We start from the raw sequence: 21628 nt of genomic DNA, 5'->3' as shown, positions 1-21628 counted from the left end.
TATATACACACACACATGTAATGTGTGTGTTTTAAAAACAAAAACACTACCTAAAACATTCTTTCCAAACTTGACTAAATAATGATTTCTTGATATGAAACCTGCTTTTATTTATTATAAATATATATTTATTTTGTGTGTGTGTGTGTGTATATATATATATATGGGAAATTAGAGGATGAGGCAAATTTAGAGTAACTCGTAAGGCTCCTGTGGAAAACCAGTGATAATTTAAAAAAACAAAAACATTTAAATTATTCGCAAATCATTTGTTTTTTTTTCCCCATTTGCTAAGTATATATCTGATAAAATGGGGTTTAAGGGACATGCTTTATTCGTGTCCTTTATAACGCTGTTAATGTGGTATGTTGAGAGGACTGTTCTGAGTAAAAGTAAAACTTGATGGTTTTCGGTTTCGGATTGTGTCGGTTTATTCCCATTCACACCGTTTTCGGGATCCGCGCGCGGCCGGGTCTTTTGGAGATGACATCAGACTGGGCGGGGTTCAGAGTAACGTCACTGGACGGGGCTTTCCTATATGACGTCAGTGGAAAGAAAAGCGAGCGGTCGTCGTAATCCGGAGCCTCCGTAGAAACACTAACGCCGACAGAGTTTCTAAATCAGCATCGTAAAGGGTCTTTAACGTATTGGCGTCCTGTTTGGTCCCGAGGGAAGGACGTTCGGGTTGGAGTCGCCTGAGAGCACAGCGTCCAGGGGCTCGGTTTTCCCCCAGTCACTTTTACTCTGCCAGGGTAGGTAAGGTACAAGATGTTCAAATTTTACTCTTGTCATCGTGGCCACACCAAGAAAACAGTCGCGGAGATAGATTTAGGCTTATTTTATGTATGGCTGGTCCAACGTATGAAGTGACAAAATGGAAGAAGGCAGTTTCTAAAATAGCCCAAACTCTGTGGGTCTTGTTTTCAGTGCCGGGCTTCGCCATGTTGAGTTAACGGTTGTGGCCATGTATTTTAAATATGATTATTACGCTCCGCATTGAGGTCCCGTAGCTTTTAGCGTATTGTAACGGCAAGTAGTTTGTGGTATGGGCTGCTGTAGTACGTACGTAGGCCTTAGGCGGGGTCTGCTTAGCCCCCGCACAGTTCATCTTCACTAGGGGAAGGGGGATTCGGGGAGATGGGGTTTAGTAATGTTGGAGTTAATATTTTGAGGGTGCCCTGAATGTGCTTATGGGCCCGGATTGGGTAGAAGGTATTCTCTACAAATTGTAGGTAACAAATTGTCACGTTTGTGTCCAACCGATGTTACATTTACATATGTTTATATGTATATAGATAAATAAAAATACATTTACAAATAGGCAAATCATATAATTCACAACCACTTAGGTATCAGTATCATTATGGCACCTATTTGAACTGGCTTTTCCTTTTAATCACTCACTGTAAGCATTAAGACATTGTATTCTTACATTAAAGTATGAATCCATGTGCTGTAGGTTCTATATTATAATCTTTCTTATGAAGCATCTAATAGGTTAAGAAAATTGTTCATTTTGTTTTCCACGACAATCAATCATCAACGTTGCCTTAAATAAACTTAACTGACATTCCTGGAATATTCTACCAGTCACACGTTCAACAGGAACTGGCACAAACTGTTATTTTGTTTGTTTTAGACTAAAAGAAAAATATGAATTAAAAATATATAATGAATTAAACATTTATATCCTTGTATTTAGACATTCCCTCACCTTGGATGCTAGTTAACCACATGTTGATTATAAACCCAGCATGGCGTCTCAGAATATATCATTAAAATATATTTTACTTAGATGAGTTACCACTTTTTTTTAAAATGGAGAAAGAAAATTCATGCTGCAAGATTTTAAACAATATTGCCATATATTTTCAAAGGCATAAATTGCACCTCAATGATGGAATCACCCTTATAGTTATGACACTGTATCAGGTGACCTTAACCATAGAGTAGGCTGTCGGTAAATTAAATATTCAACAGCTCAATAATGTATTCTCACTATTACATCACCACAGACTTTCCAGCATCTAATTGTTTCTCTACTGGACCTTATTTTAGTATTTGGTTTGAAGGCCACCGCTTGAGAACTTATTCCACTGAAACTCAAGTAAACACATGATTCTACTCTCTGTTCTATCACTTTCACTTCTGCTGTAGCTTCAGGGTAAATTCTGTGGAAAATTTCTTGTTCTGCTTTGTTGCAGTTTTTTGTAATTCAACTCAGGACTCCCGGAATATGTTGGAAAGTTGCTGTTCCCATGTAAGCTAATTTTTTTGGAATTATTGGGGGGGTATTTTATTTTAATATTCTATGCTCATATTTTCTGGCTTGCACCATTTACTGCATATAACTTGAAATTCAAACTGTGGAATCTTTGCCCCTGGTCTTAATTTAAAATCTGAATTTACTGAGAGGAATTCTCAGTCTCAGTCTGTGTCCTAAGTCTCTCCCTTCATAGTGAACTACACAGCACGGCATGGAACCTGAGCCTGAGAAACTAGCTATATTCTGTAAATGGTTTAAGTTTATGAAATACAGGAGCCAACTGTAAAAGATCCAATGACTCATTCAGAAATATTCTGTAACAAAATCAAAACAAAATCTGCAGCAAAATCAAGGCCCCTTACATAAGTAACACATTTGGCACTGTCCTTCAATATGTAGGACAATATTCCCTCAGTATGATACCCACTGCTCCAGGTGTGTTCACTACCCCAGCGTGTGTGTTCACTGCCAACAGTGGGTTAAATATGGAAGACACATTTTTGTTTGTCATTGTACAATGACAAATAATTGCACATTAGAACATTGTCCCTTTATTTTTTTCTCAGTTTATGCTCTGTCTGCTGTTGCTGGTTGTTGTTTTAGGCAACGTTCAAGATGAATTCATGAATATGCAATACAATAATGCATGCAAATTAAAAAGTCATATGTCATTTCATTCACTGTGTATAGCCCAATATATATATATATAATTTTTTTGAGCAAAAAGAACAATGGAGAATATTACACAAATCTTCTTAATATAACATTTTGAGTAAGATAGAAAACTACAGGACAGGGACTTATCTTAATTTTCAGTGTATTGTTAACCTACAATTGTACCCCAGAGGGAATAATGAAAAAATAATGAAAACAAATTGAGTTTTTATACAATTACATAAACACAACATCTAGCCTAAGTGCCTTAGAATTAGATAATTAAATGAGTCATTAAGATTGGTTGTTGTTCTTTTGTTTTTTGTTTTTTTTTAACAAATTAGTTTTGTGTAACTGTTACAGCTACTCTTTTTATTCAGAATTAGTTAGGATCCATGTTGCTTCTCAGCAACTTTGTTTCAGTGAAACTGGAGACATCTTCATTGTTTGTCTTCCAGCTGAATGAATTAGTGGCTTAAGAATGTGTCAGTGTTAGTCATGCTACACCTTAATGCTCTGTAAGCTATCCCTTCATTCACTGTGCGAGACTTTACAGGAATGTGACTGAATTAATATCAGTGATTTGCAATTACAATCAAATGGTAGTCTGGAGCTTCTTAAGAATTTTACAAGGAAGTGGATCTACAACAGGAATGAGTTACGGGTACATTAATCATGCTGGTTTTGCGAGAATGGCATCGTGATCAACAGAGCCAACTGTTCCACACAGTCACCCAGCTTCGCAGCTTAAAGGGATTTCAATAAGCACAAACAGCCTGGCAAAAGGGTTCGTTAGTCTGTCTGGTCTTGACAGATCTTGTGCGTAAAATATTTTGTGAAAGAAATGACCATATCAATGTACATCATAAATTTGACTTCTGAAATCAACGTGACATATATATAGTAATTCAAATTATATTTTATGAAGCCATCAGATAAATCACTGCTACACAAGAGTGTGCTTATGTAAGCAAGACTCTAGTCAGGTTGTAATATGCTTGATCCTTTCGGGTAATCATATATATGGTCCCTGAGAACAAGTCTGAACACGAGTGTGACGTTTATTGAACATATGGAGCTTACTCAGCTTTAAATTTGAATAAGATTATTGTGTAATAGCAGGCAGATCCAGTGACCCACCTGTGCACCAGTCTTGCCAAGTAATCAGTGTGTATGTGTGTGTTTGTTTGTTAAGAGGAGTTAGCGGAACTGAGGCTGAGCCATGTTATCAAGTTGCTGATGCATGGTTTAGAACTGCGGTTGTTCCTGGGGATGATGCTGAAGTGCTGAGATACTTTTTCTGGGCATGCCGGCTGGAAGTGCTGAGACTAAGAACTAGCCAGCCATGTTCCCTCTTATCTGTCCAAGGAGCAATGAGTATATCAGGACAGGCTGTATTGACTTGAAAGGTATTTGGAAGGCCAAGGAATTTTTGGATGTGTTTTCACTACAGCTTCTGTTCTGGCAGTGCTTTGTTGCTTGGCTCTTTTGTTTGTTTGATGTTAAGTCCAGTCAGAATTTATTACAGATTTATTCAGGGAAAACTCTGTAATCAAGAGCAGTCTCGGGAACAAATAATGTTTAGTGGAATCTAAACAACAAAAGGTGAAATATATTTTGATCACCTAATTACAATATGCAGACCTACCTTAAAATAGCATTTTATTTAGTGAAGTATAAATTCATTTTGACGAGTAGTAGCCAGACATCAGTAGGAAATGCAGATATGAATGAATGACTAAATAAATAAATAAGCAGTCTAATCTTGTAACAGATGTAGACTACTATACTTCCTCCTGTGGGATGGTACAGGTTTTAGAGTTTATAGGTAGAAGCTCATCTTAGCTCTGTAAGTGAATATATTAGGGCTGTCAAATGATAAAAAAAAAAAAACACTTCAATTGTGCTTGATGGATTCAGTCACAGCCTATAGGACTTCACAATACTTCGCAAACGAAAATAAATTGCACAAAGTTGGCCTTCATTAAAGACACATAGTGTCTAACCACAGTGATGCAGCATATTAAAATCTTACTTAATGGAAAGTGCATATCAAAACCAACTCCATCAAACTTAATAGCTAAACTCAGTGTGACAATAACTGCAAACAGTTTGTTTTGTCAAGTGAGCCATCTGGCAAACATATGAAATGAAACAGAGCTTTCTTCATCACTCACTCACTCCTCTATTAGATATAATTTATTGAGAGATGCCGTGCACGGTCATGTCACAACATCAACTAAGGAGGACTCGCAAGGCCAAATAGAATTTGCATTAATGGCACTTTCTTTTAATTGCATTAAATAGAGATTGTGTTGGCGGCACGGTGGTGCAGCAGGTAGTGTCGCAGTCACACAGCTCCAGGTGGATTGGAGGTTGTGGGTTTGATTCCCGCTCCGGGTGACTGTCTGTGAGGAGTTGGTGTGTTCTCCCTGTGTCTGCGTGGGTTTCCTCCGGGTGCTCCGGTTTCCTCCCACAGTCCAAAAAAACACGTTGGTAGGTGGATTGGCGACTCCAAAGTGTCCGTAGGTGTGAGGGAATGTGTGAGTGTCTGTGTTGCCCTGTGAAGGACTGGCGCCCCCTCCAGGGTGTATTCCCGCCTTGCGCCCAATGACTCCAGGTAGGCTCTGGACCCACTGCGACCCTGAACTGGATAAGTGGTTACAGATAATGAATGAATGAATGAATGAATGAATGAGATTGTGTTAATGCGTTATTATATATATTTAATACACACACACACACACACACACACTCACTCAATATATCTGTATCTGGAACAACATTACATTATATCATTACATCTGGAAACAAACAACATTATACCACTTCTGTCCCCAGTCCAGTCTTTTGATAATATAAAAAATGCGAGACAAGTACAAAACTCATGTCAAAAATACATAACTTGTAGAGTAGCATGTCTGAATATCTCTATACCATTATTCTTAAATCTTATCAGGCACGTAGCCATTCCTTCAGTTCATTCCTTTATTCAAATTTAGAAAGCTGGCAACCGTAGATTGGGTGGGAATGCAAGGCATACAAGAAGGAGATGCTGCGTAAAGCACACAGAGAAAGATGTGGATTTGTAAGAGATCTTGTGGCTTTCGCTATAGGATCAAGGTTCAAAATGAAAATCACAATTTATAGCAGCCTGTGATATTGAGGCATTGAAGAAATAATTAGAGAAATTCTGTTAAATATTGTGTGGGAATTCAGACTCCTCTCCTAGTTGCGACTGTAAAATAAAATACTAACTGCTGTAAAATAGGAATATGCAAAATTTTTAAAGACCGTAGTCCTCGCTGAGTTCATAATTTTAACAGCTTTAATCAGAGACTTTTGTAACTGATCACCAAATAACGACTAGATTGGCTGTGCCCTGGTTAAAGAGGTCATGGAATATGTCTCAGTAATAATATATCATTTTTAACTGGCACGCTTCTACTCTTCTCAGCTTGCAAGTTAAATGTTTCCTCTTATATCTCCTTCATGTAGACTGAAACAATTGTTTGTTGCTGAGCGGTGAGGTAGACTTTGTTTTATAACATGCACACATGGGCACATTCAAGTTGCACTCTGTGTTGAGATGTGACACATTTTTTTCTTTCTTTCTTTCTTTCTTTCTTTTTTCTTTCTTTCTAGAGAAGACTTGTTGTCCGCCCACATGCGCCTCACATACCAAACCTCAGAGAACACAGATGGTAATTATGTGTCATCAGTTGCATTAGCAAAGACTCCTACCTCTTCTGAAGATAGGCTAAAGTGGAATGGGAGGGTTATTACAATCCCTGTTGGTCCAGTAGTTATATATAGATAGAGGATTCTTCCCCCCCCCCCTCCCCCCCAACACATATGATTCAACACTATCACTTTAACTAGTTCCAGTTATGGAAGTGCCATGGTAACCTTAGTTATATACAATGAGAGAGAAACAGTGATATTCCTCTCTAGGTGATTATACAAACCTAATTTCTAGAAAAGCTGGGACACTCCCTAAATAGGTAGTTAAACCTGAAATCTGTAATTTTTTAATTCACTTCCTTTATTTTATAGACAAAGGATGACAAAGATATATATGTTTTCAGTAACTAAATTAATTGTTGCAATTTTGTAAGTGGAAATTTAGCCTATTAGTGTTTAAAAAAGGAGGGGGGTGGGGTGGGGATCTGCTCAACTGCCCAGTGTTTCGTCTAGGTTTTTGTTTTTTCAGCAGCTGCAGGAATGGGCCGCTGCTGCAAATTGAATGTAGCAAAATCACTGCACTCTGTGGTCTTCATTGCCTTATTCTCTTCCTTATTATGTGCCATGCATTTTCAGTAGGAGGCAGATGTGGATTTCAGGCACAGAAGACAATTAAATGCACTCTGTCTATGAAGCCATGCTATTGTAACTCATGTGGAATGAGGTCTGGCGTTGTCTATATGAGATAGACATAAAGTTCTTGGCAAAAGACAACCTTGTCATTATGTCTCTACAAAATATCAATAAATATTTCTGCATCAATTGTACCTTCACATATCTGCAGATCACACATGCTGTGGGCACTGATGCACTCCCATGCCATCACACATGCTGGTTTTTATACTTTTCACTGGTAACAGTCTGGATCATCTTTTTTCATCTGTGGCACATAGACACTTACGTTAGTTTTTCTTTCCCCAAAAACAAGCTGAATTGTGGACTTGTCTGTTAACAGAACATTTTCCACTTTCTTTCAGTTCATCTTCTTATATGATTTTGGGCCCAGAGAACTCGCTGGCATTTCTGTGCACAATGAATATATGGCTTCCTCTTTGCATAGAATGGTTTCAGGTTGCGTTTCTTGATGCAGCAGCGGACTGTCTTAAAGGAGTGATTTTCCAGAGTAGTCCCAAGCCCATGTGACTATGGTAGCATAACAATTTCTCATACAATAACATCTTAGGGCTCAATGGTCACACACATTCACCACCCACCCTTGCCTTTTACACACAGAGATTTCTCTTGACTCCATGAATCTTATTAGTTCTAGATGATGAAAGACTTTAATTCTTTGCAATCTTGCACTGATTAACAGTGACTTGGGGCTGACCGATAACTATCTCACAGAGTAGTGAACCATGACCCATCCTTGGCAACGAAGCTAAATATTTAGTGGACACTTATTTTATACTCAGTGTTATACCTGTTCCCAGTTAAACTGCTAATAGTGGACCCTTCCAGCATTATATGTATAACATTCAGTCTTATTAGTCCTCTGTTCAACTTTGTGCCTTTTTAATATTTATAAAATTCAATTAGGTTTGTCAGTTAAATAAAGTTTGAAGAAATCCAACAGATGAGAGTCTTGGTTGATTTAAAGCAGCAGTGTGTGTTGGACTGTATTATGCCGTAGTATGTGGACATGCCTTGCAGTATTTGTTGCATATGATGATGAGTGGGCAAAGGTTTCAGGTCACAGTAATGACTGTTAGCTATTCCAACAGGTCTGTGGAAAAGTGGGTCACTCTGACTCCTATCACAGCTTGCCTTACCAAGCCATTAAAAAAGAAAAGAAAAAGAAAAACAGGGCTGCTGAACTGGAAAGAGATCAGTAGTGCTTTCTGTCATGGCCTACTCTACCTTCTTACTGTTTTGAATGGCACTGGACCAGACGTGTATGGAAGTTTGAAAAGCAGCTTTTCCAGATTCTAAAGAAAACAGAAAAGTCTGATTACAAAACAGTTTCCTTTACTTAGTAAAATCAATAAAACAGTAGGCAAAAGTGAACATGAGAGCCATGCCTCTTTAGAGCACAAGGTACATACATGTCCTCACATGACTGTGTTGGCATGGCACTCAATGTAATATAAGAGTTGGTTAGTTGTGTTGCCACTGTGGCAATTGCTCATCTCCCCACCAACACCCCACCCCCAGTTTTCTCCATTTTGTTTTTGCCCTTAACAAATTTGCACAGTGAGTTCAGTTGTCCAAGGGTCAACGGAAGAGTAAAGCAAGCGACATCTGGATTAAGTGTGTGTGTGTGTGTGTGTGTGTGTGTGTGTGTGTGTGTGTGTGTGTGTGTGTGTGTGTGTGTGTGTGTGTGTGTGTGTGTGTGTGTGTACATATGCTTGTATCTTTACATGGTGGGTTTATGTGCACCAGTGAGGTTCTTTGGCCTCAATATCACACTTCTATATTGCTCTCCTTTCTCCTCCCCAGCATATGTTCTCAGATTCTTAAAGTTTTCTCTCTATATTGTGAGAATTATTCTTTATTTCTCAATCCCATGCCACCAGGCTGTCTTTATTACATTAGGTAATGTTAATATCATCGTGTGTGGGTGGCGCTTATGAATGCACACAGACTCAGACACACACAGAGTCAATGTCAGGGTCATTTTATTGTTATATGATGTACTGGTATTGGGGATCACCATGGCAACCACACTAGCAGCACAGTGCGGATTGGAGAGGGAGGGCTCTAGAGTGTGTGCGCTTGTGTGTTTGAGAGAGAGAGAGGCAGAAGCTGTCAGCAAACGTGAGATAGAAAAGGACAGATAGAGGAATTAATTTATTAAAAATATATGGGAAATGGATGGAATAAACATGGATGCTGTATTTCTGGCTGGGGGATGTAGGCACAGAGCTGTCAGGATTACTCAGTTAAAATCAGTCAGAGCTTGAGGTGCAACTTGAATAATGGACAGGGTGTGCACATGTCATAAAGCCATGTTTAGCAGTGTGTAGAAGTAGGGAGCTATTATCATTCAAGTACTTTTTTCTGTGTTAAACAACAATATGAAACAACATCAGATGTGTCTCTCTCAGTGATGTTTGTATGTTACAACGGGTTTATACATGTAGTAATAGTGTATTAAATGTTTAATGTTTTACTCAGGTGGGCAATGCCTGAACAGCACAGCAGATGTCTAACATGATCCTCCAATAATAGTTAGACTTTTTACATTTAAACAAACCAAACAAAGCATTTTACAATTTGAATTTGTTGCAAACTTTAAGTGTCTCAGGTTTTTGAAAAGTTTTTAAACCCTGCAGGGTGGATGAAGACCACCATTGGATGAAAGAGGTAGCTAGTTCTCAGGCCAATTGTAAAGCAAACATATTTGCAAGTAAACCCTTCTTTATAATGAGTTTCATCACCATCCTGTATTTACAGAAAATGCCGTCGAAATGAAAATTAAGAACTACATTTTTCAGTGGTCCTAAATGATTTCTCTATTAGTAAAAGCACCTTAATGATCACACATTTTTTTACATGGGGTTTTGGTTTGTGTGAAGTATGTTTGAAAGCTGGAGGTTTTGAAAGGCTGTGTGTTGTATTTTATTATTCAATTAAAGTAACTGTCTACTCATCAATATACCCCTAAAAACCTCATCTGGTATTCTGAATTACATATTTAAAACCAACTTGCAAGGAGAAAAATAACTTAATGCCTCACAAATAGCTTAGATATAACTCTACACTCTACTCTACTGCCCTTTTTCAGTTCATGTAGATCTATAAATATGCAAATAATCCCCACCTCTATCTCAACTCTCCCCTCTAAGACCCCGTTCACACCTGACATTAACATGCCTCTGTGGTGTTCCAATCATCATATAGTCAGTCTAAAGTACAGGCGTGAACTGGGTGATCACCAAAACCACATTCGGAGGTGGTCAGAGACACATAGGAACACATTATTCACGTGGTGTGGACATCATAGCATTTTGATAGTATGCTCTGTCCACAGAAACCACACTGCTGCCAGAGCTACGTTTTTTTTTTTTTTCAATAAAAAATGCAAGTTTCAAGCCATAGCCTAAATAGTGAGAGGATGTGTGTGTGTGTTAATTGTTGGACCATCACGGCTAGAACTCTGAATCTTAGACTGAAACCTTTTGCTATTTGAGCTTCTCTCACAGTGATTTAAAAATACATTCAATTTTAATAAAAATTTAATTTCTGTATATATTTGAAAAATAGATTGTTTAAGGTTTGTAGAGGTATGTTCATTATGTTTCTAGAACAAAAACTTGCAGAGTTATATAAGTGTTTTAGAGAAATCTCTGTTTAATCCAAACTGTCAGCACCACACCCTTCCTCCAGTGGAAATGATGTGATAAGTCTGATCACAGTAGACACATTTAAATGTCAGCTATATTAATGTAACGACTTTGGCAGTCACTTGTGATCTGAACCTTTGAGATGCATGTTAATGTCAGGTGTGAAGTTTACCATTACCAAATTAAAATTTGTATTTATTAATACATTCATTTATTATTCAACTGTGTGTGTTTAGTGTGTGTGCGTGCTTGTCTGTTTTTCTTTCCTCACTGACAAACACTGTTGAGCATGAAGAGTTAAAAGTGAAATCGAAAGAGCAAGAGTGAGAGGAGTGTTGTGTGTGTGTGTGTGTGTGTGTGTGTGTGTGTGGGTGTGTGTGTGTGGGTGTGTACTGGGCATGCTCCTTTCACAGACTCGCTGCTCTCTGAGCTAACTTCCTGTTCTGTGTCTCTTTCTTGTAGACTGGCCGATTCAGAAAGGAGAGAAGAACAAACTGGAGCAGCTCGGCTCAGCTCTGTAAACAACAATTCAACTGCAGGAGTAGAGGACATTAAGCAGAGGAGGAGCGCTAGGATCACCTGAGACTGTTCCAAACCAGAGGACAAATTTTCTAGCTTTTTGATTTATTTATTTTATTTTAATTCGTTACATAAGGTGACGTTTTAAGATCACTTTCTGCTATTGCAAGTACTTTGGTTTCCATTAATTATGAGTATACTTAAGAATCCTTAGGAGTGTGGCTAATTTATATGTTTATGTAATTGGTAATCAGCCTGTTTGACTGTTACAAAACAAACTTGTAGCCCGGTAAGGGGATTTTCACTTTCTCTTCACTTGTTCTGTGAAGGATATTTTTCCATCAGTTGTTCTGTTGCCTGTTCCTGGTTAAGTGCGGAAGGAAGGTATGACTGTATGACTGGAATCTTTCATCAGTGTTAGTAACTGGAATCTGCTTAATTTGGGACATATTGTGTGGGTTTTATATATTTTTTTGCATTTGGAGTGCATATATGCTCTTGAAGATCAGGGCTTTGTTGCACTCAGAAAATTAGAAACCCAACACAAGTTTTTGTAGACATTTCTGCTTTAAACTCAATAAGCCTTACAAGGATACAAGGTAAAAGACTCTTATCAGGTCATCTCTGGGCAATGGGATCAGAAAAAGACTCTGAATCACCTCATTCTTCTGTCAGTGGCATTCCCAATCCCAAATGTCGTGGACCGGGCAAAAAGCAGGGCAGGATCTCCTTCTCCAGCCTCTTCCACAGCAAACGGAGTTCCAGGGGAAGTAAAGCGAATGTGGCTACACCTTTAGCCCAGCAGCTTCACCAACAACAACAACAACAACAACTCCAACAGCAGCAACAGCAGCTTCTTCAGCCTCCTACACCTACTGCTGCATCCCCAGACCCCCCGGCCACCAGCGACTCGGCCGAGCCCTTGTCCTCCAGCCAGGCTTCTCTGGGTGGACAGGATCTTCTGGAATGCCCGCTGTGCCTGGTTCGGCAGCCCAGAGATCAGCTGGCTGAGCTGCAGGGCTGCAGTCACCGATCTTGCCTCTGCTGCCTACGTCAGTACCTGCGCATTGAGATCACTGAGAGCCGTGTGCAGCTCAGCTGCCCTGAGTGTGCTGAGAGGCTGGCCCCTAGGCAGGTGGCCCTCATTCTGGACGATGCGGCCCTGCTGGAGAAGTATGAAGAATTTCTGCTAAGGCGATGCCTCGCTTCGGACCCTGATTGCCGCTGGTGCCCTGCCCCGGACTGCGGGTAGGTTTGGAAGTGACACTGAGCAATTTTCAACCATGGGAATATTGTTTAAAACTGTTATATTCATTGTTTTATATATTTGATTTGCATTATATTAATTAGTGTAAAAACTCATAAAAACAAATAATAATATATAGAATAGGTAATATCCATATAAATATTCAAAAGGTCATTTGGGTTCATTATTTTAATTGTAACCATGACCTTCACATTATCTTTGAGGAATTCTTAAATGGTGTATATTGTCCTGCAAAAATGACCTTAATCACCTCAAAGTGCATTCATTAATAAAACAAAAATTACTTAAAATTACAATATTGCATAGGAGTTCTAAGGGTTAATTATATCTGTCACCCAAAGTATATGTTTTGGCTTCTGTAATGAATACATAAGTAGTTGTCTTGTCATGGAACTCGTATGTAGGTTGAAAATGTTTATGAAATCGGCCCTGCTTTCAGACCTAATTTATCATGTGTAGGGGGCACTTGAAAGGTCAGAGAGATATTGCAAGTTGCTGTGCTCTTTGTGGGATGCTTAATTCAGCAGATGTGTCATTTGTAGAATATGTGTTTACTGTGCAAGACTGTGGCCTGTTAGAGGTTTGTCAATCACAGTAGTGGGTTGTTGACCTACATGCTGAGGACATGTCTGTGTCTTTTGAGTCAGTCCCACTCCTTTTCAAACCCACAGTTGTCATCGCAGACGGGAGTTTTCTGGAAGGGGCATTTTTAAGAGGGAAAATAACAGCCAGTAGTGTTTGTAATTCTTAATTTGTTTGCAGTTACTCAGGGTCAAAGTGAAGTTAGTATATAATTTTTTATCTAGTTTTCATCTAGATATATACTGTATACTGAATGCACTGTATTTTCTGTGTCACACTTAAGTGTGTGAACATGGATTAGGCTGAGAATTGTCTAGCTGTTGCATCTAATTTGTCAGAGTATTACAGCATCCCACACTTGTCCCATTTATGTTCTCTCTGTCACACACCCATGCACTCACACATACAAGAATACTTTCTTCCTGTCAGGTTCCATCCACAGAGTAGCCATTTAGAGTAGTTTAGCTTGACTGAAAGATCCAGAAGACCAATCAGATGAGGCAATGGTTTCTCCCCCCCCCCCCCCTCCCCCCTTCTCTGTCAGTTGCTATGGTGACTGGGATAAAGCATAGAGCCAGCGTTGCTAGGGGTAACAGAGGTTTAGATATAATTAAATTGGTCGTTACTTCATTTCTGGACGGTGTGTGTACAGAATTGTTTGTTTCTGTGTTTCCATTAAGTATGAATTGCAGCGTTTTATTTCATACATAGAAACGTTTGAGCAAGTAAGAGCATGTTGAATATTGAAAGAGAGAACACAGCAACTGTCAGGGATTGTTGGGTATTGCTTTTTGACGATGTGCTGTAACCATAGGCACTCTGCATTAGACTTTATGTCCCTCTGGTACTATTATGGCAGCTGTATGAAAGCTTTGCCTTCTGTGTATATCAGCTGTAATAACTTCTGTTTTGGGGCAGTTTGGGAGGGCAGTTTCTGAGCTTTGTTAAAATTATATACAGAGATGCCATTCATAATTAGTGACTTGGTATATTGAGAATTCACCTACTGCAGACACAGAGTAATGGATGAAGAATGTATGTGGACTTAAGGTAGTTCTTGGACAATCCATCCTTTTTAGGTCTCACTTTGTAAACTGCTGTAGATGGACATCATGCATCTGCTGACACTTCACTGACCTCTATGGCTTATCCTGTTCCAGGTTTGCAGTCATTGCCTCAGGTTGTGCCAGCTGTCCCAGGCTGGTGTGCCGCAGGGAAGGGTGCGGCGCTGAGTTCTGCTATCACTGCAAGCAGGCCTGGCACCCCAACCAGACATGTGATTCAGCCCGGCAGCAGAGGGCGCTCTCCCTGAGAACCCATAGTAATCACTCACCCAGTTACACTGCTGAGCAGGGCCCGGGTGAGTATATTTTGACTTTTATTCTGTCACCATGGCATGAATCTTTTCATCTGTACCAACAATGTCAGACTGTGTCCTGCAGTGCAGCACTTTCAAGAATTTCAATACCTATATATTACAGTCTTAAACACTGAGATAACTGAGACGTGTCATTTCAAAGGGATGCGACTGGTTGCTTTGCATAGAACGGATAACGTATATGACATATATAGAATACCTGGATATGTAATGTGTCTTGAATTAAAACACTTCGAGAAATGTGATGTAGCACAACAGTTACAATAACAACTCTAAGTAACATAAACACTGCACAGGGTAATGCCTTTTTCTTATTATTAAATTAACCATGAGGTCAGTTTGAACAGGACTGTGATCACTGAGGGAATGTTCAGCACAGTATTTCCCATCAGACTTTAAAATGCTGTGGACATAATACATTAAGATAAAAAGTCTTTAATACTCTATACCACAATATTGGAAAAAAATCCTCACTCAGTCTTATCTGCAAGCTACCCTGCTGCTATTACATTTCAGTTGGTGCACAAACTTATCACACAGTGCTGAGAGTTTCACTCAGCTACATATTTAACAATGGTGTATTGCTTCGGGTAAAATACATTAAAAAAATTAAGATTGTGAAATTGAGTTTAGTAATCTTATTAGCTAAAGGGCATGTACTCGTTTTAATGCACTTCATAAATATGATTTGACAGTGACAAACGTGCGGGATGTTTCCGAGTTAGAAACTTAGTTTATTTAGTTTATTTAACAGACAGCTGCAAAATGATGTGCTGCCTGACATTCAGAAAGAGCTTCCTCAGCACTGACAGGAGTCTGTGTATGCCACTCCTTATACTAAACCCGAACCCATTAATCCCCACTCAGCTGATGACATCAAGCCCTGTCCTCGATGTGGAGCCTACATCATCAAGATGAACGACGGCAGCTGTAATCACATGACCTGCGCTGTGTGTGGCTGCGAGTTCTGCTGGCTCTGTATGAAGGAAATCTCTGACCTGCACTACCTCAGGTATGCTCTGCTTCCAGGCCCGTTGCCATAAAGCTAAGAGTATCACCATCTGTTCCACAGTTTCCCTTAATGTTCCAGACATAGTGAGTCAGAGGATAATGACCTCTGATTACTTGATGTACTTTCCCTCCTTACTTTCATACATTCCGTCTCATTCTGTGCTCTTTGTTTCCCACAGCCCATCAGGTTGTACCTTCTGGGGAAAAAAGCCATGGAGTCGTAAGAAGAAAATTCTGTGGCAGCTGGGCACTTTGATTGGTGCCCCAGTGGGTATCACATTAATAGCTGGCATTGCAGTGCCTGCCATGGTTATTGGCATTCCAGTTTACGTAGGAAGAAAGGTGAGACTTTGTATTATCTGTGCCTTTATGTTGTAGTCATGACTAACTTCACTGTAGAGTTCAGGGAAGTTAGAAATCGTTAACAGTCAAATAAGGACAGGAGGAAGACTTCTTTCATAGAAATATCTGGGAACTTCCCAGCAATTCGTCCTCTATAAAGAGAGGCTCGGTTGCTTTTGATCCTATCACTTTAACTTTACCATCTTTTTCTGTTTAATGCGTGACACTAGGCAGACTAGTTTCTCAAAACTGTTGTTTTTCAATGCAGTACTTCAGAAGACTGGTTCCGATATAATCACTCTGTATAATCCTTAATCAGTAAGATGCTCTTTAATGGAAAACTTCAAATCAAACGGTTCCTGAAATTACATTGAAATCAGCATCACGTTGATACTAAAAAGTCTTGCTTGTTTTGAATACTCCATTATCTTCAACCCTTTTATAGCACTCATAAAACCACAGAATGCAAAACTGAATAAATAAGATCTCTCTGAACATTTCCAGCAAAATGCAAATTGCTTAGAATAACACCTGAGCTTCCAGTAAGGAAAACGTGTTAAAACAAATTTGAACAAATTCATGACTCACTGCACGTCTTGCAAGTATTTCCTTGTGTGTTCATGAAAATGCATTTTAAAACCTTTTTTAGAGAGTACCTGTGTGGCAAGAAACATGACGTGGCATGTCTGAAGAAAGGGAAAAACAATCCTTTTTTTGACATTATTGCTTTCCTACTCTCTGGTGCAGATATATGCCCACTATGAAGGGAAGAAGACATCTCAGCACAGGAGAAACCTGGCCATCACAGGGGGAGTTGCACTGTCTATCATCACTGCTCCTGTTATTGCAGCTGTCAGTGTGGGTAAGTTGGCCTGAAAACAGATTGTTTTAAAAAATAGTTAAATAGCTAGTATTTTTAAGTTTACAAAGCAGAATATAATTTTTTACCCATCCTACCAGGTATTGGTGTACCTATTATGCTGGCATATGTATATGGAGTAGTTCCAATATCTCTGTGCCGTGGAGGGGGCTGTGGTGTCAGCAGAGGGAAGGGCCGTGGTGTCAGGATTGATTTTGATGAAGATGATGGACCTATTACAGGTGAATTTTTATCTGGTTCTTATGTGGAACAGAATTGTTAGTGTTTTCATTTGTATAATTAAGCATTTTAGTTCCTAGAAAAGCACTCTATAAAGCAATAAATTGTTTTAATATTGCATTATCTCTGCTGTGCCATTTATCTTTTTTTTTTATTTTATTTTTTTTTTAAATCTAGTTGCTGACGCATGGCGAGCACTGAAGTCCCCTAGCCTTGGTGAAAGCAGTCTGGAAGGAGCAGCCAGTGGTCTCAGCACCACCTCTCCAAGTGAAGGACTCTCCGTAGCCCCTGGGGTCCTGGGAGACACGCCCCATTTTAACACGTTGGCTGGAGGGGCTCTTGGAGCTAGAACAGGAAAATACAGCAGGTATGACAAATAATCTAGATAGTAAATATATATATTAGATATATAAATGGTTTATTTGTTATGCATGCAGATGTGAGCTAAGTGGAACCTCTGTCAGTTCATGTCAGTGTCTGGAGCTGTGCTATAACTTGTCTGTTTTATGGTTTCAGGCTGGAGGTCCAAGGAGCTGAAGTAGGAAAGGAAGGTGTCTGCAGAGAAACAGGGAGCTTGGGTGCAGCTAGTGACTGCGCAAGCACACGAGGCATGGCAGGCTCCATTACCTCCTCATACACCTTACCTGACAGGTATGTATATGTATTATATAAATATTACTGCTGACCTTCCATCTGCCACTTTAGTATCTCGTATAAGTGTATTGTGGTAGTTCTGAGGCATGGGGTAACTGGAGTTTAACTGGACAGTGAATTTATTCAGAATTTTTTATGAAAGCTGTCAAAGTCTTTCTCTATCAACTCATGTTTTGATACAAAATCTGTGATTGAAGCATTACATTTGTAAGGAAGAGCTAATCATTTAAAACCTAAGTAGGAGTCAAGCAGCTTTTACCCCAGAAAGAAAAAATACTGCATAAAATATATAGAAAGAAAGCATATACAATGGAAGAAATAATGCCAATAATGACAACATGTTAGTGCTTAATAGTGAAATGACTGGGATATGTAGTTTATCTTTTATAACACTTCCTTTGTTTCCTCTGCTGAATATTTACATTTTTCCACAACATTGATTGTACAAAACAAAGTGGCCAAAGCTTACCCTGATTGGTTGAAGAGCTGATTATGATTTTAAATTCCAAATATAACTTGCCATGGAGCAGGTTAGGTTTGCAGCATGAAATTTTCAAAAATTTACAATAAAATTGAAACTTAAAGTGAGCTGGCAAGAAATCATTCTTAGTGAAATGTAATGCAAAGTTTAGGACTCGCTCCTCTGTTCATTTTCATTTGTTTTCCATATGCTCCTCTTTGCATATCACATAATGTTTTTGGAACGTTGCATTTCAGGGAAGGCACAAACCTAGAGATTCAGGTGGACATTGAAACCAAACCTAGCCATCTGTGTCTAACCAGTGAAGAGGATCTGGCTCCACCCACTGCTGCCATGGCACCTGGCTCAGGGGAGGAGCCTCAGGACTGCAGCTCCCGTAGAGGCGGGGTTTTATCTGGTTCATCTTTGGGCCTGTCACCCAGGGGGTCACTCAGGGAGGGTCTTCGCGACGTTACACTGGCTCAGCCGGAGAGTATCCGCAGCGATCTGGAAATGTCTGACACGCAATCGGACGACATCGCAGAACTCACGTCAGATGACTGTGACTCCCCCCACCCCAAGACCTCCCGTCCTCCTCCCCCACTGCAGCCCACCTGCCGAGCCTTGACTTCCACCGACGGCCTGCACTGTCCCGATAACGTTATCCTTTATGTGTGAGAAGCCGAGAGCTCCTGCTATTGCACAGAACTAGCTGTTTCTGAGCGTTCCATTTATTATTGCTTTCATGTTATTTTGCTGCTTTTTTGTAATAATTAAACACATTATATTTCGGGCAGTTGTTTCGGCCTGGCGCTCTGTGTTCTGTTTGTACGTAAAGAACTGACAGGGCTCTACCTCTACAACAATTCATACTGTTAGTGATTCATAAAGTTGTTTACTTATTGGTGCAAAAATGCCTTGGCTGTTTCAGCAAAAAAAAAAAAGAAAAAAAAGTTCAACCATAGGTACTACCATAGCCACAAGAATTCCTGTGAGGGGGGAAAAAGAGAAAATGCTACAAAGTGGAATACCAATCAAGCACACATCTACAGTATGCGAGGAACTGTGGGACAGGTTTAGATATGAGAGTGTATGTTTTCTTTCTATTCTTTTTCCTTATTTATAACTAATATGACCTGGAAAATGTATGATTTGCTGTATGCATGTGTATGCATGACCTGTGCTTGTACATAAGGATACAAGCCTAGTATGTAGTGGTTGCACTGACCAAGTTTGCACAGTGATCAGTTGTTAATGGACCTGCACTTGAGTCTCACCTGCACAGAAAATGGAATTGATGGAGAGTCATTGTTAAAGGAGACTGATCACATTCACATGCAGACAGTTTTACCACAATCACTGTCTGCCTGCCTTAGAGACAGCACTCAGCTCTCAGTCCCCTTCTCCCCACTATCTGACTCACTGACAACACTGTCTGTGCCCACATGTGTCTGCTGTGAATGTTTGAGGGTGAGCGTTTGTCTTTTTATTTGTTTGTATTAAAACATTACAAGCATCAGCAGTGGGGCGGACCACCAGATGCACTTTTTCCCCTCTTTTCTGGAACATGTATTATTACAGACTCACTGCAGCGTGTTTGGATTTATGCATTTCTGAGTAATAAATTGAATTGAATGGATGAGCTTTCTGCACTTTATCCCAGTATTTTGCTAGCTAGTCTGTCTATTTGTTTATCTCTCTCTCTCTCTCTCTCTCTCTCACCATTCATATCTTAATGGATGATGACTCAATTTATTTTATTATATCCCTTTCGGATGACAAAGCATTGGAGTGCATATCATACATTTGTTATGTTTTGTATATGTGATGGACTATTTGATCATCTCTTTATGCTTGTTGGATTTCTGAGGCTATATTTTGCATTTTGATTTCCTTTCAGTTGTATGGGAGACAGTTCTTTGTAATATTCATGGTTGATAGCCTTGTTTGATGATCATAATAACAGGGAATCTCTGTAAGAAACAGCCCTGGAAACATGATCCAATCAAGCAGTTATGCTGTTGTGTGGCAATGTGCTTTCCATAAGAAAGAAAATAAATATGGTTAAATGAATACTAAAAAGAGTATATGAGAATGTCTGCTCTCTTGTGTTTTTATTTATTTTATATAGAATTGTTTAGTCTAAATTATCCAGGACTGACATTTAAGTAGTTAAATAATATAATAATATGCTACAAAGATATGTTGTTTTGTATGCAGAAATACTATTAACATAAAAATTGTATCAATATTCATTCATATAATAGTCTGTAACCGCTTATCCAGTTCAGTGTCGTGGTGGGTCTGGAGCCTACCCGGAATATATACTTTGCATATTTAATTTCTGTATGGATAAATCTAGCCGTCGATAAACGTAGGGTGACCAAGCGTCCTCATTTTCCCGGACATGTCCTCTTTTTTAGACTTAAAAAAATGTCCGGGCGGAATTTCACAAACGTCCGGGATTTTGTTTTTCTAGAGCTTACAAAGAACTTCGAGAAGCGTTTCGTTCACAAACTAGTCCCGCCCTCCCCTACTCCGATTGGTTCGCTTGAGTGAGAAGGGGGCGTGGTGAAGTAGCCTAAAATCTTCTGATTGGACGATCTGACCGTAGAGCTACCGTTATTGGTCAAAACCTTCTCTGTAAACATTTAATTGGTCAGTCTGCACGTCGGTAGTCGTGCAAACTGCCCCCCCACTCCCGGAGACGTGTCCTCTTTTTCACCATCTAAGATCTGGTCACCATATAAACGAAACTCTACATTCAAAGGATGAAAAAAAAGGAAAGCAAAAGGAATCATTGCACCTCTTATCAGCTCCTTAGCTGAATATACCCCCTGGAACTAAAGTCATGTTTAAAGGTTATGGCGCTGCTGAAGCATTGTGCTGAGCCACACTGCCCTCTACAGTCAACATTAAGTTGCACTGGCTGTGTCCCAATATGCTGACTTAAGTAGTGCGCTCATCCAGGAGTGGAATCCTGGACCACAGTTTGTGTCCTAAATCCCTACTCCAGTTTAAGAATCACTAGGTGGAGGACCCTAAGTGTCCGCGACACTGCCCTCTAGCAAAATGTATGACCAAAAATTATTTCTGTCTACTTGTTTTTTTTGGGCTTATTTTACCCAAATAGTTACATATTTTTCTCTAAAGGCTGTTTACAGACGTATTTGACCCAAAATATTAATTCATCTAAATAGTTAGTTTTAAATATATTTTTTCTTTTTTATAAACCCTTAAACGTTGCTGGCTCATTCCACTGAAATATTACTAATGTGTCTAATTACTTGTAGTGAATTAAATGTTTATTCCACCCAAATATTATCAATACAACTAAATACTTAGCTTGAAATATTTTTATTTTAA

At 39.3% G+C, this 21628-nt stretch overlaps 1 protein-coding gene across 2 annotated transcripts; it reads left to right on the top strand.

Annotated features, from left to right (window-relative positions):
* Positions 1-579: 579 nt before the first annotated feature.
* rnf19b (ring finger protein 19B) lies at positions 580-20328 on the top strand. 2 transcript variants are annotated; one of them, XM_066675195.1, is made up of 10 exons: positions 580-752; positions 11413-12717; positions 14479-14678; positions 15564-15708; positions 15887-16049; positions 16797-16911; positions 17010-17150; positions 17326-17515; positions 17665-17799; positions 18520-20328. In XM_066675195.1, exons 2-10 carry the CDS (start codon positions 12101-12103, stop codon positions 18938-18940), a joined length of 2127 nt encoding a protein of 708 aa, XP_066531292.1. In that variant the 5' UTR covers positions 580-752; positions 11413-12100; the 3' UTR covers positions 18941-20328. The 2 variants fall into 2 exon arrangements, with proteins under 2 accessions (XP_066531292.1, XP_066531294.1); XM_066675197.1 differs by having other exon boundaries at positions 580-756.
* The last annotated feature ends 1300 nt before the right edge of the window (positions 20329-21628 follow it).

This window comes from Hoplias malabaricus, chromosome 6, assembly GCF_029633855.1.
Source record: "Hoplias malabaricus isolate fHopMal1 chromosome 6, fHopMal1.hap1, whole genome shotgun sequence".
NCBI lineage: Eukaryota > Metazoa > Chordata > Actinopteri > Characiformes > Erythrinidae > Hoplias > Hoplias malabaricus.
This window is presented reverse-complemented; position numbering and strand designations above follow the sequence as displayed.